At 46.1% G+C, this 16,035-nt stretch overlaps 1 protein-coding gene across 3 annotated transcripts in view; it reads right to left on the reverse strand.

The window, feature by feature from the left end:
- The window catches only part of CHCHD6 (coiled-coil-helix-coiled-coil-helix domain containing 6), a 173,557-nt gene that overhangs the window by 155,230 nt on the left and 2,292 nt on the right, over positions 1–16,035 (reverse strand). For 2 of the 3 annotated variants that reach the window (XM_072127025.1, XM_072127024.1), the window contains exons 2-3: positions 14,579–14,847; positions 13,296–13,440 (exon numbers count right to left, since the gene is read on the reverse strand). In XM_072127025.1, coding sequence (XP_071983126.1) covers positions 13,296–13,440; positions 14,579–14,847 — 414 coding nt within the window. The remainder of the gene's footprint in view (positions 1–13,295; positions 13,441–14,578; positions 14,848–16,035) is intronic. The other variant, XM_072127026.1, reaches the window with a different exon arrangement.

Here is a 16,035-nt window from a genome sequence, read left to right on the forward strand (position 1 = left end):
AGCACTTGACTGATCCGGTCTGTAGGAGAGAACCTCATTGAGATTCTGCACACAGCACGGACACATGTTTTTCTATTAATGTCCAATGTGTGTCAGCGCTCAGATAAGGCTCCTACATCGTGTCCGAGCAGTCATCTAGAGAATGGGACTCTGTGTAAGCCATTGCCCAGCACTTAAATCCCAAGGAAGAAGTCACTGAGCTATCTCCCGGACACACGTGCAGGTGGCCCCAGATAAGGCCTGTGAAGAGAGGGGCCGAGGGGGAAGGGGACAAAATTAATGATGTGACGGTTTTGGGGAGAGAAAGAGGAGAGAGACACAAATCAATGTCGTGGCCGGGCACAAGCGTGCGTTGTGTGTCACGCAGACCGTGGTCAGAGGAGCGCAGAACAGACGTCCGATAGTCCAGGAGTAACCTCCATATTGATCTATGGCATTGTGCACGGCCACACAAAGCGGCATAAATTCGGATGAATAATATTATTCGGGTTAAGCTTATCCCCCTTTTCATGTGCATCAGGCTATTAACCCTCTCAGGGGCATCAGGCGTTCTTATTATCTATTGTACGTGTATTAGGGCGATGGATGGAGAGAATACTAATAGCGATGATGGCGCGGCTACCACATCATTACATGACTGTATTCTGGGGTCTCCATACCAGTATAGTGGGGTCCATAAAGCAATGATTGGTCCATGAATGGAGAAGAGTAAAACTCAGCAACATTTTTTACATTTTAGATGTCTCCGATATTGGCTGTAGATGTCCGAAAATCACTTTCCGTACCATTATTGATCACCAGTGCAGACTGATGATGTTCCTCATTGGAGCGTCAGCCTTCTAAGTCAAAGCTTGGTGAAACCCGGGATCCTCTAAACTCAATTTAAGACTTCTCCCGTGCTGCACCTAGTCTCTGGATGATCCCGAAGGGTAATGAGCATCAGCTTGAGGGCCCACAAACTTGACTTTGGGTGTAATCTAGGGAACCATGTTGGTCAACATGGATATGGACATGGATGGGATCACTGGGTCGTTACGTCTCCGAAGAACCCTGGTATAGGTGGCTCGTGACTATGTGGGGCCTATCCACTGACTCCTAAATTCAGGGGAATCTACCTAATACCCAATATTTTAGATTTTGAGAAGATTCCCTTCAAATTTCACCCACCCAAGTAGACAAAGGCAGGCAATTTAGGCCAGTAACCATAGCCAAATGGCCAACAGCTTGTAGTAGGAGCAGCCAACCATCTAATGTGTATGGATGACTTCAAAGTCTCCGCCAGTGGCCAGCAATGAGGAGAAACACAAGGGTCACATTGAACTTCAACATTCTCAATCATTTTGCTGCTATTATCAACTAATTAATCAAACCCCAGGTCTATAAAGATTAACAATTTGGTCAGAACCCAAATTCCATCAAGACCCAGTTGACATGATTTATGCTACGTGCCAATTTAGTGGCTAGTTAGTCAAAATTGGTGACTCCCTTTTCTTGGTCAAGACCAGGATCTGAAAAGTTAATTTAAAAACTTCTCCCGTGCTGCAGTAAGTTACTGGAATGGGCTTCCTTAAACAAAGAGAACATCTTCAACACTTGCTCATTAAACAAATACAATTATTTTTTTGGAAACCTTCCACGTGCTGTGCTAGGTGGTACAGGCCACCGTTCTTTCATCTGTTCCCGTTAAAAGAGTGCGGCAAGTTTTCGGATATCTCTTATCTTCACGATTCCTTCAAGCGTGAGCAGTGTTCAAGTTCATCTGATGGCGCCTGAAAGTTGATAATTGACATCTTGAAGGTTGACGAGTCATTTCCTCACCAGCCCCGATTCTGCTTACGGTGAAGAAAGCGACGCGATTATTTTATGGAGGACACGACTACGCGCGACGCTTCCGCTTTGAAAAATCGGGATCTGAGCAGGGAGGATAAATTTCTGACTTCAAAGAAAGACAAAAGCTTTATTTTCACAGAGAGTGCAGGGTGCAACACAGCGAAGCGCGGACGGGGGGAGGGGGGGGTCCACAATAACTCGCGGAGCTCCACCAGTTATTAAAGTCACTGCAAGAACATCAGCTGCTGAAATCTGCAAAAACCCTCCACACGCAAATTAACCTTCAGAGCGACGAGATAACAGTCTGAGCCGAGCACAAACCGCTGCCGAGAGATTCTTGTAAATGTCTTAGACAAATCAACTGAAGCCGGATAGAAGAGAGGAAACGCACAGCGCCACTCCGCTCCTCCAGTGTTACGCTGGGTCACTTTCCGGTCATCTCCAAAAATCATAGGATTCTGGGTTTTTTGTACGTACAGGGTGGAGGAAAAGACAGAGATCCAACCTATAGGTACCATGTCCCTATTTATCCTGCAGTGGTTCCTGCCAACGGCCTGGTGTTACCCGGTGGGCTCTGTCAATGAACCCACTGTGGCAAGCTGGTTTCCTCAGCCGGTGGCCCCGGGGAACATCACATGACCGGCCTCTTCCGGGCCCTGGGGGACGTCACATGACCGGCCTCTTCCGGGCCCTGGGGGACGTCACTGGGCGGGCCTCAGCAGGGTCTTGGGGGCATCACTTGACAATCCTCATCTGAGCCTCCAGGGAGATCACTTCATAGGCTTCAGCAGGTCCTGTTTTTATTACCCCCGAAGAAGGGTTTCCAACAGAAGGAGCCATTTAAAGGGTTTTCCCAGAGCAGACAGCCATTACAAAGACCCTCTCCTTGACAGTCTTAGAGGGGGGTTGTTAGGTCCCAAATATTAACATGAATATTGCTGTGCAGGGAGTTTTAATCGGAGCAAAAACAAGTCCTCGTGGTCCCAAACCAATAATACATGGCACACACCATCATCTCTCTTTTTAGAGCCTCACTTTTTTCTTGCAGCCTCTTGAAGATATAACTGCACCATAAAGGGTGGACACCATGATAAAACAGAAACAAGTGACTGTAAATCATTTATAGGATATCCACGGCCTCCTTTGTTCTAAAATCTACTTTTAAAATTATGCTAATGAGCCTGAAGGGCTTAGGGTAGTATTACCATCTTGGTAGCAGAATGGCTCCTGGGGTGTTACCAGAGCCCTTCTGTGCTGCAGCTTCACAAGCTCATACACTATGCAGGAGCGCCGAGGGGGGAGACCTTGAAGCCGTTGAAGCTACAGCTCAGAGGGGCTCTGGTAACACCCCAGGAGCCATTCTGGCTCATTACCCTAATTGTAAAAGTTGATTTTAGAAGTAAGGAGGCCGTGGATAACAAATATAAGAAGAATTCCGGTGCCTGGATCTAGGAGTAAGTGATTTTCATGGTAGATTTCCTTTAATTTCCTCTTTTCCAGTCATTTCCCATTTACCTATTGAAAGCCCAGACCCTGCAACTTTCGGATGAAGGGAGATGGACCTGAGCAGCAGTACACAGATCTGTCCTTTACACGGTAGAGGGTCCACTCCATACTAACCCTTTAGTGCTGTACGTGACCTTCCCTCGCATCTTTTATCATTGATGGCAGAGACCCAGCTCTTCATGCAAATCCCGAGCTTCTCCCTTGGAGCGGCTGCCATATTTTTGGTTCTGTCCACATAAATATTTCCCATGAAAGCTTCTGGTGGCCAGACCTCCGGTCCGGGAAGATTCATTAGACCCCGATCTCCATCTGCCAAGTTCTGCCCGATACAACCTCATAAATGTATCAGCGCTGGACGCTCCTTAGTCTGCGGGATGCTCCTGCCTCCACCTCCCGGCCCGCAGCAGTAAATCCACCTCCTCACACATCCATCTCCCATATCCCCGCAGCATTTACCGCCCAGGATTTACTTCTTAATATTTCTTTTGTCTTTAGCTTTTTTATAACTTTTTGCTTGCACCTTATATCTCACCCGATTGTACGTGTACAGCCCCCAGCTATTTCACACCCCACATAAAAGAGCAACGTCTGCTGCCGCTAATATACAAGCTGATAATTACCTATTATAATGGTGAATATTAACACGACTCAGAACCATACTTATCAATTCTGTCACAAGGAGAGCGGCCATGAGATCCCCACCGGCTACAAACACAGACACAGGAAAAGAAATACATCCTGTATTATACTCCAGAGCTGCACTCACTATTCTGCTGCTGGTGCAGTCACTGTGTACATACATGACATTACTTATCCTGTACTGATCCTGAGTTACATCCTGTATTATACTCCAGAGCTGCACTCACTATTCTGCTGCTGGTGCAGTCACTGTGTACATACATGCCATTACTTATCCTGTACTGATCCTGAGTTACATCCTGTATTATACCCCAGAGCTGCACTCACTATTCTGCTGCTGGTGCAGTCACTGTGTACATACATGACATTACTTATCCTGTACTGATCCTGAGTTACATCCTGTATTATACCCCAGAGCTGCACTCACTATTCTGCTGCTGGTGCAGTCACTGTGTACATACATGACATTACTTATCCTGTACTGATCCTGAGTTACATCCTGTATTATACCCTAGAGCTGCACTCACTATTCTGCTGCTGGTGCAGTCACTGTGTACATACACGACATTACTTATCCTCTACTGATCCTGAGTTACATCCTGTATTATACCCCAGAGCTGCACTCACTATTCTGCTGCTGGTGCAGTCACTGTGTACATACATGACATTACTTATCCTCTACTGATCCTGAGTTACATCCTGTATTATACCCCAGAGCTGCACTCACTATTCTGCTGCTGGTGCAGTCACTGTACATACATGACATTACTTATCCTGTACTGATCCTGAGTTACATCCTGTATTATACTCCATAGCGGCACTCACTATTCTGCTGCTGATGCAGTCACTGTGTACATACATGACATTACTTATCCTCTACTGATCCTGAGTTACATCCTGTATTATACCCCAGAGCTGCACTCACTATTCTGCTGCTGGTGCAGTCACTGTGTACATACATGACATTACTTATCCTGTACTGATCCTGAGTTACATCCTGTATTATACTCCAGAGCTGCACTCACTATTCTGCTGCTGGTGCAGTCACTGTGTACATACATGACATTACTTATCCTGTACTGATCCTGAGTTACACCTTGTATTATACTCCAGAGCTGCACTCACTATTCTGCTGCTGGTGCAGTCACTGTGTACATACATGACATTACTTATCCTGTACTGATCCTGAGTTACATCCTGTATTATACTCCAGAGCTGCACTCACTATTCTGCTGCTGGTGCAGTCACTGTGTACATACATGACATTACTTATCCTGTACTGATCCTGAGTTACATCCTGTATTATACTCCAGAGCCTGGGGACTGCCTCCTCTCGCCATCGGCTCCTACAGCCGATATCCTTGTACCAATCACTTCCCATCATGCATTTCCCATGCCATATATTGAAGCGCCGGTATCTCCCCCCACGTCGGTACTCTACGAACCCTCACGCTTCTAGTAATCTCCTCCACAATCCTATCGCTGCTTAATCCCTGAAGTTTGACTTATTCATTAAAAAAAAAAAAAAAATTCAAAAAAATATACAAAAAAAAAAAAAAGTGTCCGAGTTCATAGAATTATTTATTTATTTTCCTGAAATCTAAGAATTGCATTTATCCGTTTGGGGATTAAACTCCTAGAGATAACCACCCAGCGCCCGTCTACAATCCTATTAGCTCCTCTGTAAATCCGGCACAAGGCCTCATCTCCCGGAATTAATTTCCATTGTTCTATTAGGTAGATACATTTCCGGATAAGATCTATCTTCAAAAGGGAAAGCGCTGTCAGCTCAACCAGCTGGAAATACATTACCCGGCCCGATTTCAAAGGGCCTAATCCTCGCTGTGTACATCTCAGAACCGCCGTGATTAGACGCGCTGGCGGCTCCCCTCTAATCATGGCGCACTTCAGTGGTGCCGTTACCCGTCCAAAGCGCCGGTACCGACGCCGAGTAATTATCGCAATTAAAAAAAAGAGAGACTGAATTTCTAAGCGACTGCGTTTTCCCCGTTTTGGAATTACATCCAAAAATTTAAAGCGACATCAAAAACGAAGACGGCTACGGGGCCGCCGATTGATGATGAAAGGAAATTTTTGTTGTAAGAAAAAGTCTGATTGGGGAGATGCCTAAAGAATATAAAAACCTCAGGAAATCAGAGGACTAGTTAAATAAAAGTTTATTTTACCGTGTCCATGTTTTAAACAAGATGGCCGCCATCATAGCCGCTACATTGTGCCGGAAGGTCCGCCATGGCGTTGTAGGGGGGGCCGAGACCTCAAGACCAAAGTCAGCATCATTCATCTGGTCAATAGGGTTCCTCATTGCGCCTGCATCAGAGCATTCAGAAAGGTTCCTTAAAGGGGAAGTCCAGCACCACTCTCTTCTTGGGACCGTGTCTATTATTTTTCCATGAACAAACCCTTAATTGAAAGGGTCTGTCAACCACAACAGACAACTTCCGTGGCCTATTGACACTATACCAAGCATGGTGCTATACTACGTATAGTGGCTGTTCTTGGCATTGCAGCTTATCCCCATTCACGTGAATTGGTCAGCAAAAAAGGCAATGATGCGATGATGTGACTGATGGTTGTCACAAAGTTCTCATGAGTGCAATGCTGGCAATTTAACCAGCTGGTTCTAGGAGGTTCTGGGTGTTGGACCATCTTCAACTGGATATGGATGACCAGTCATTAAAGGGGTTTTTCCATGAAGAAAAGTTAGGCCCTATCCACAGGATAGAGCCTAACTTGCTGATCAGTGGGGGTCTCAGTGCTGAGACCTCCGCAGATCGCAAGAATGAGGGGTCCGACCGACCCCTAATGGAGCAGACGGCTGCACATGACCGTTCTGCTTCATTAATCTCTTTGGAGCTGCCGGAATCTAAGGAGCGGCAAGTTAGGCCCTAAATTGCCTTTGTGGGAAAACCTCTTTAAGGATGTATATCTATATATATGTATTGACAGATAGATATGAGATAGGACACCCCGGGCCGGGGTTTGGACCATACGCGGCGTGTGATGTGCAAGCATATCATACAATCCCCCCATAGTTGGATAGGTTAGCTTCAGACTGGACCACCGCGGACGATGACACAAGGCGACACCTGGGACCGGAATCTAAGTGGTACCCGGTTTTCACCAGAGCCCGCCGCATAGCAGGTTGCTGTGGCGTGGTACCACCAGGTCGTTCCACAGGTGTAACTTTGTCCGCAGTGGCAGCCAAGGCGAAGTACAGTGACGTTGAGTAGAATCGTAGTCTGTGACAGGCAGGAGTCAGGACGGGTAGCACAGGATCAGAGTCGGGAACGGAACCGGGAAATCATTGTAATAGTGCAGAGCATGAGACTCTTTAAATTTTCTGATGGCGGCGCGCGCGCCCTAGGAGCCGGGGACGCGCGCGCGCGGCCGGAGGATCGGAACAGGGACAGGTAAGAGGCGAGAGCGCTTCGCTTGCAGGTACAGAGCGGCACGGGTGAGCCTGACATAAGGGTCGCAGGAGCACCCTTGCCTATTTTCAACTTCCTCCATCACTGGTTCTGTAGCTCAATGAACCACAAACCTGAGGCAATCTGAAAGATGAGATTCTTATCTTTAATATGTCACCAGCAGCATGTTACTAGGTGCTATAGGACTGACTCTCATCCTGAAACCTCTAAACTTGACTCATCTCAAGTGAAAATGAGGAGAGAAAAGTTTGTTGGACTTTGGAGTATGGGTAAACTGCCCTAGAGATCGGAGGCAGGGGGATAGTTATAAGATGGATAGACGGAAAGACATAAAGACAACTCTGGCAGAAATATAAATAGCACCTACTTCATGCGCCGCTGTCCCCGTTTCTGCCTGGTAAAATGATGACGCGCTTGGCCGCCGCTCAGCCATGTAAATATTAATCATGTCACAGGAACAGAAGAAAAAGTTGCATGGTTCAGCCAATTTTCTCCAGCTGCTGCTACAATCCGGGTCACGGAGACAAGACAGGTGAGAAATATGTATTAGCACAGCCGGCGCCGCCATCCGGGCATCTGACGCGGTATAATTCCAGCTAGACGCGCGGGGGTAAGTGATAATTACATGGAAGCTAATAACATTTAAGAAAGGAATAAGATTATCTCTACGAGCCGCAATTAATTTTTCAGACGGAGGTTGGAGGAGGCCGCGCTGACAGGCGGGGGGAGCGGTCCGTCCTTGGTGGAGGCGCGGGGGTCCCCATCCTGTGGGTGACGAGTGATAACGTGTGTCAGGTGAAATGAATAAATGATAATGTAAGAGCGGCCAGCGCTACTGACGACACGGAGACGGACCTGCTTACTAAGCAACACCCGGAGGAATATAGTGATCCGCATTAAAGGGATAGGGGATGAGTGCAAAGGCAAACTACAGTGGTAGCAGCCGCTATGGGGCCCGCAGTGTTAGGGGGCCCAACCATCTGACACACTAAAGAATGGAGGATGTGCACCATTATATACATAATATGCTACACATTGTACATCATAATATGTATATATATAGCATACATGTGACATATATATACTGCATATGTGTGTGTATCTGCGTGTGTATATATAGCACTGTATGTATGAGTTCCTGCAAGTGTGAACAACGCCCTATTCCCATCTAAGGGGCTTCCACAACAGAGAGAAGTGTCTGTAATCCTGTCATTAATTCATATATGATCATATAGGGGCAGATTTACTTACCCGGTCCATTTGCGATCCAGCGGCGCATTCTCTGCGCTGGATTCGGGTCCGGCCGGGATTTATTAAGGCAGTTCCTCCGCCGTCCACCAGGTGGCGCTGTTGCGCTGAAGAGCATCGGAACGCACTGGAATACACCGAGCCGGGCTGAGTGAAGGTAAGTGCAATTCGCGACACTTTTTTTTAAAAGCGGCGGTTTTACCGAATCCGTCGGGTTTTTGTTTGGCCACGCCTCCCCCCCCCCCCCCCGATTTCCGTCGCATGCATGCCGGCGCCGATGCGCCACAATCCGATCGCGTGCGCCAAAATCCCGGGGCATTTCAGGGAAAATCCGCGCAAATCGGAAATATTCGGGTAACACGTCGGGAAAACGCGAATCGGGCCCTTAGTAAATGACCCCCATTATCTTCATCTTTTGGAACATCATCCTAAATCTCCAAACCCTGAATTCCATTGGCAATTTCTTTTCACTCTATTGCTTTCAGAATCATTCGCCACAATTTCTCATGTCTAGTAATGACACTTTCCCTACACTCGCCCAAGTAGAGGTTTGTAGCCATTGTATCTGTCAGCTCCCTCTTCCCTGCAGCTCCCTCCTCCTCCTTCTCCATGCTGCCTTCAGCTTACAGGCTGGAGGAGGTCAGACTTCAGGCGGCTAGATCTTCGGAAACAAACCTAAAAACACTATTCTTGTGACATTTTAGGGTGGAGCCACACATTCAGGTTTTCAGATGGCATTTTTTAAGGGAAAAAGCAGGTGTGGATGATAATGAGTGGAGATAAATAATTGAAAGGTGATGGTTCTCCTCCTACTTCTACTTCATTCCAGGTTTGGGCATCAAAAACTGCATTTAAAAAACTTTTCCGTGAAAACTCACACTTTAATTTTTCATATGAGCTGCAAGATGAATAGAAAATATCGTCCAGACATTTCGAAGGTTTGAAATATTTGTTTTTTCATTTGAAATAATAATTTTCTCCTGCCCCTTTGCTCCTTTGCTGCAGTCCCAGTATTGCTGACCTTTGGCCTCTAGCTGGTAATTTGCTGAGGTCGTCTGCAGAAATCCGCCCCTTCTAGTAGCTCCTCCCACAAGATGAATCGGCTTGATGGACACATTTTTTCGGACATGCTACTCCCACAACAGCTCAATGGAGTAAGATCTGGTGACTGGGCCCCTCCATTACAGATAGATACCGGCTGCTGCTTCTTCCCTATATAGTTCTGCAGAATTTGGAGGCTTTGGAGCCAATTTCATCCTACAACAGGACAATGACCCAAACAATTGCTGTCCACAAGGTACGGCATGGCGCTGCCGAGTGATATCCTTCCTTATTCCAAATCCCTCTGACCTCATACCAATCTCCCACTTTACCCCCAGATTATCATGTGACCTCCACCATCACGTGACCGATCTTCGAGCATCTTTGCAGTTGTTCTGCGTCTCACAAATATTCTTCTGTGTGATCCAAACACCTCAAGCTTAGGTCTCTCTGTCCATAACACTTTTTTCCAATCTTCCTCTGTCCAGTGTATGTTCTTTATTAATCCTTTCCTTTTATTAGCCAGTCTCAGATTAGGCTTTTTCTTTGCCCCCCAGCCCTGAAACCTGCATCCAGGAGTCGTCTCTTCACTGTAGAGGGTTACACTGGCGTTTGGCGGGTGCTATATAATGGAGCTGCCAGTTAAGGACCTGTGAGGCGTCGGTTTCTCAAACTAGAGACTCTAATGTACCTATTTTGTTGCTTAGTTGTGCAGCGGGGCGTCCCACTTCTCTTTATACTCTGGTTAAAGCCTGTTTGTGCTCTCCTGTAATGGTTGTAGTACACACTGTTGTAGGAAATCTTCAGTTTCTTGGCAATCTGGAGCATGGAATGGCCTTCAGAACAAGAATACACTGTCGAGTTTCACATGAAAGTTATTTTTTTTCTGGCCATTGTGAGAGTTTCATAGGACAGAAATTTCTCAAGATTCTCAACCGGCTCAAAGGAAGGTCAGTTTTATAGCTTCTCTAATCAGCCAAACTGTTTTCAGCTGTGCTAGCATACTGGGACACAGCGATCAAACCCAATGTACCATTAAAACCACTGGATCGGTGGTTGTTGGAAATGGGTCTATATACATCTATGTAGATATTGCATTAAAAACCAGATGTTTGCAGCTAGAATCGTCATTTACCACATTAACAATGCGAAGAGTTTAGTTATGATTCATTCAATGTTTGCTTTATTGGAGGAAAATGTGCTTTTCTTTCAAAAATAAGGAAATTTCTAAGTGACCCCAAACTTTTGAGCAGCCGTGTATACATAGCTACATGCTCATCTGGGCGTGTGCCAGCACAAATCGTGGGTATTAACTCTAGGTGCTTGCTGCTATATGCGGCGCAGCAAACATCTTCTCTGTATGGAGAGGGATCAGTCCGTGGGCGTGGCCTCCTGGGGCTAAATCCAGCAGCTCCTCCCTAATGCTTTCTCTGCATGCAGCAGTAATGTCATATAACCAGGATGACATCATTGCAGGTCCTTTAGCCTCCAACATTAGCAAACTGTACACCAAGGATATGTCTCACAAAATGCTGTGATTTTTTATCTGGTCAGATATGTGCATGGGGTACAATTTGCTAATATTAATAGGCTAAAGGACCTGTGATGATGTCACCCTGGTCACATGACATTAGGCCACGCCCCAGACTCGCTCTATAGATCCCTAGATACCAGGAAAGTTTATAACTCTGACTTTATGGGGATGTCGGGGAAACAATTTTGAGCTAAAAGATGGGTGTCACATAGTTACTAGCAGGATCCAACCACTGGGACCCCCTGCTGCTCCATTCATTTTATAAGGCTGCCCCATAAATTGTGAACCACTGCACATGACTGATCCCACTACATTTATTAGGGGGAATAGGACCCTCGTTCAGTGGGGGCCCAACCGCTAACTAGCAAAACACTAGGGTGTCCTCCATGACCTCCACAGCACGCATGCTATGTATTTGGATGGTTCCATTTACCATTACACTAGTCAATGGAGTCTTCCTGGATATTGATGAGGTCAGAATAACTTCTGCTGATAGACAATATTCTCACATACAGGACATTTAGTACACAAACCCATCCCCCTCCCAAGCAGATATTTATTACTGAACCACAGAGCTCAGGCCATGGGGACTGATCATACCGTAATTCAGCTTGTCACCGCCCTGGCGTGTTTGTCTTTATAATAAATCCAAGGCGCCGAGTAATGATGGAGAGACCCAATCAACAAGGGGCTGCCGCACGAGGCTCGCATGTTAATATCTCCCAGGGCCCTGGGGCGGCTGCAATTACAAATCTGCACAAACCCAAGCGTTTACCAGCGCGACGCTCATCCCCAACATTACGTTATATTTATGTCTTTTGGAACGGAGACAGACATTGGCCCCAAACCAGACAACAAAAAGAAGATGGATATTTGTCAGTGTAAGTGGCAGATCCGTAATAGATGTCTGATCGCAGTCCTTCCAAGCGCATTATAGGTGTAATTAGAGGAGGTGGGATCAAGAAGTCCAATCAATGGGATAGAAGTAGGAAAAAATATCACAAGAAGTAATATTCTTTATAGCCAGCAGGCGTCACTGTACTTGGAGTAGCCGAGGGGAAACACTATCAGGGTGCATCCACACGTGGCGTCCTGGCGCGGGCGTTTTTCAGCTTTTAAAGGGTTTTTCTTCATTGCTGGAAGAGTGATCGGCTGTGTTGACTTTGGGATACAGCTCCTTAAACTTCACCAATGAAGGAAAAACATTTTCAAAGCTGGAAAACGCATAGCAACGTAAAAACGCACGCGTTTTAGAGGCAAGCGTCCGGAGGCCATATGAGAGGATTGTCTACATCAAATCCAGGAGAGATCTTATACTAAGAATTGGTCATCAATATTAGATGCAATGCAGGTCTCTAAATTCCACACCAAGAACAGCGCCATACAATGTATAATGGTTATTCTTGGTATTGCAGCTTTGTTTCACTCACTTAAAGTGGACAGAGCTGCAAGCAGGTCACATGTTGAAGGAACAAAACATCAGAAGCCTGAGATTTTGTAGCGCAGAAACTTTTGCAGGTACTCGCGACATCAGGTCAGGAATACAGAACTCTCACGCATCCAAACTGCCGTAGGCTGCGTTCACACGTTGTGTTTTTTTTTGCATTAACGCACGCATTTTCAAAGGCGTCAAGACAGCTGAGAAGAGGATATTTGCCTAAATACGTTGTTGTAAACATTGCGTTTACGTTACGCAAGCTTTAACATTCGTGTTTTGGAAATGCAACGTCGACAGCAATGTTATTAGGCAAATCTCTTATCAGCTGTTGTAACGCTTTTGAAAACGTATGCGTTAACGCAAACAAAACGCAACGTGTGAACGCAGCCTCAAAGATAGTACTTGTAAATACATCCGCTTCTGTATTCAAACTTCTAAGGCCTGCTAAACGTACTGCTTAAAAACGGCCCAAAAACTGGCGCCTCTAGCCTAAATCCACTTTGTGGGACCAGTAGAGTACACATTGGGGTGGGAGTGGGGTGGTTTACCCTCCTCCTGCTGCCCTGGAGGCTGGAGTATTCAGTATGTACTGCATTAAGCGACCGCTCACCAGTTGCTCTGCCCTTCTGCGTTCCTGGTTCGTGTAGTTCTTCTCGCGGAGTATGGCAGAGCTGTACCTCTCCTGAGCTGCGTCACGTTCCCTCTTGGCAAGGCGGGCCAGCTCCTCCTGGATGATGGCTTGCTCCTTCTCGTATCTGCACATATAGAGAGATATCTGTCAAACATTGCCGAGACGTATCAGATTTATAAAGTAATAAGTGCCCGGCCCAGCGTTACAGGGTCCGTGTCTGTGAATACGGAATGAAATCTCTCACACATTTCAAGTTAGGCTGCGGTCACATGTGGCGTTTCGAACCTGTTTTTGGACCATTTTTAAGCAGTCCGTTTAAAAACCCATGCGTTTTGGATAGGTTTTACCAATTATCTTAATTAAAGCTGGTCAAAAACGGATGCATTTTTTTGACGGACTGCTTAAAAATGGGCTAAAAACGGGTTCAAAACGCAACGGGTGACCGCAGCCTCACTCTCACGTTAACACTTTGTGTTCAGTAAGTAGATCTAAACTGGCAAAACATGCATTGCTACTCCCCAAACCCAAGTGTTTGGATGTAAAAGCATGTGCATTCTGGGAGTAACTTCTGATGCTCTTGAAATGAGTTTCTAAACACAATTCAAGCACATAAGGTGGAAGACCACCTCTTAGAGAGACTACCCCCCATATGCAGGTCTGCAGTGGCAGTTTTAATCTCCACCATATATTATGAAATACTGCTCATTTTCCTCACCCCTTCCATACCAGACAACTATACAATACAATTGTGGGTAGTCAGCTGGAAGAGGTTTCCTTCTCATTCCCATAAAGTTCTCAGTCTGTATCCTCCTCCCTCTGGCAGCTGTACATACTTCCCTGGCAGCTGTATAATCATTGCATAATGGAGTCCAGGGCAAAGAGATGGAATTGCAATGTCCATAAGCCAGACAAATCTTCTTATTTACCACCAGGTACTGCAGAGTCTCTGCTCCTCTCCTGACAAGCAGGGCAAGAAGCTATTCGTATTGGCTGCCCTGCTGTGTATAAAGCTCACTATGCAGTGACCTGGCTGTGGGGGGGAGTGACTGAGCATGTGCGACCACCAGCACTCAGATCAGGAGGTGCATGTGTACATAACATTTCTATAGACTGAACACTAGGGGGTGCTAAAAATGTCAAGAAAATATTCATAACTCTTCAATGGGTCATCCTTTTAATGTTAAAATGCAAATATTAATTCATTATGATCAATAAATTGGAAACAAGGCTACCCAGTAATTATAAATCCTCTAGACACCTACCTCCTGTATAGCTCATCCTCTGCATACGTGGACTGTCTGCTTCCATCTGAACTGGGTCGCTGAGAACCTTTAATTAAAGGGAAACTCATTACTCCATGAATCATACAGAAAGCCTCACTGGGTCCAGTGTTCAGATATCCCCTACCCTTAGCTCCGGATGCAGACTCTGCCCTAGGAGGGGACGTCTGAGCCGATGAGGTGGTCCCGGGCCCCTGTTCTGCTTTGTGTAGCGCGGACTCCTTCATACGCTTTACTATGTCATCTGACAGCTGCAAGGAAGAGAAGAGGAGACATTTGATCCCGGATTTTTTTTGGGGGGGGGGGGGGTGTCAGACCTTTTGGGCAGCAAACGTTCATGAGAATCGGGGTCCCCCAGAGTAAAGTAGCGGCGTGCATGTGTGACCACTATATTATTCAGAGTGTAGATTTGTACCGTGTTACAGATGGAGAGCAGAAGAAGAGTGAAGAAATCAGTCAATACCTTTTTGAGGCTGAACTGAGTATATTTGATGTTGAGCTTTAAACTAGTTCTCTCCGCCAGACACGATGTTATACTCAGCCTCAAAAAGGTATCGTCTGATTTCTTTACTCTTCTTCCACTACATTATTCCTTCTTTAGTGTAATACAATATACAACCTCTAGTAGGAGTGAGAAGACCTCCTATACACATTACCAGTCTATGCATCATCTCCATCCTGTCCTGACAGTTTGTTACAATGTATCAGTGCAAGTAAAGCATATATCTGAAGATATAATAAATATATTAGCCCTGTTTGGCCCAGACTGGATACAACGGTAACAATCCCTCCGCTATAAGTAACAGTCAGACATAGTAGTCAGACCTCAACCATTGCGTCGGCATATACAGTCCACTACGTATTTTCCGCAGGAGTGCGCGGTTCACCATCAGGCGCACCATTGTGCATGGTGATAATTTACTAAGCTCGCATACCACGCCCCCTTGTGCATCTCTGGCCGTCTGCCGGGAAGCCGCAGGGCGAAAACATTTTTGAGGGGGCTGCACAGGGGACATTACTTTTGGGGGCTGCAGAAAAGGGGGCATTTTAGATCGGGGTCTGTAGGAAATGACAATTTAAAGGGTTGGGGTTAGATATGGGGTATTTGCTGGGCACACTATTTTTTTTTCCCCAGCGACCATGGTTCTGGCCCTGGACACCACTGCACTAGAGACTATGGACTTAACGGTAATCAATGGGAGGATGTTCTCTCACTAGAGCTTAGGGTGATGTCACACATGTCGTTTTTGGTCCGTTTTTAGTCCATTTTTCCCAATTATCTTAATAGATAAACAGGTTGTAAGCAGCCAAATGCGTGGTAAACTGCCCAAAACGGATTGAAAACGGATGTTTAAAAACGGACCAAAAACGCCATGTGTGACATCACCCTTAGAGATAGACTGTGACACAAGCTCCATGCACTGGTACATAGAGATGGA

The sequence above is a fragment of the Engystomops pustulosus genome, chromosome 10 (assembly GCF_040894005.1).
Source record: "Engystomops pustulosus chromosome 10, aEngPut4.maternal, whole genome shotgun sequence".
Lineage (NCBI taxonomy): Eukaryota > Metazoa > Chordata > Amphibia > Anura > Leptodactylidae > Engystomops > Engystomops pustulosus.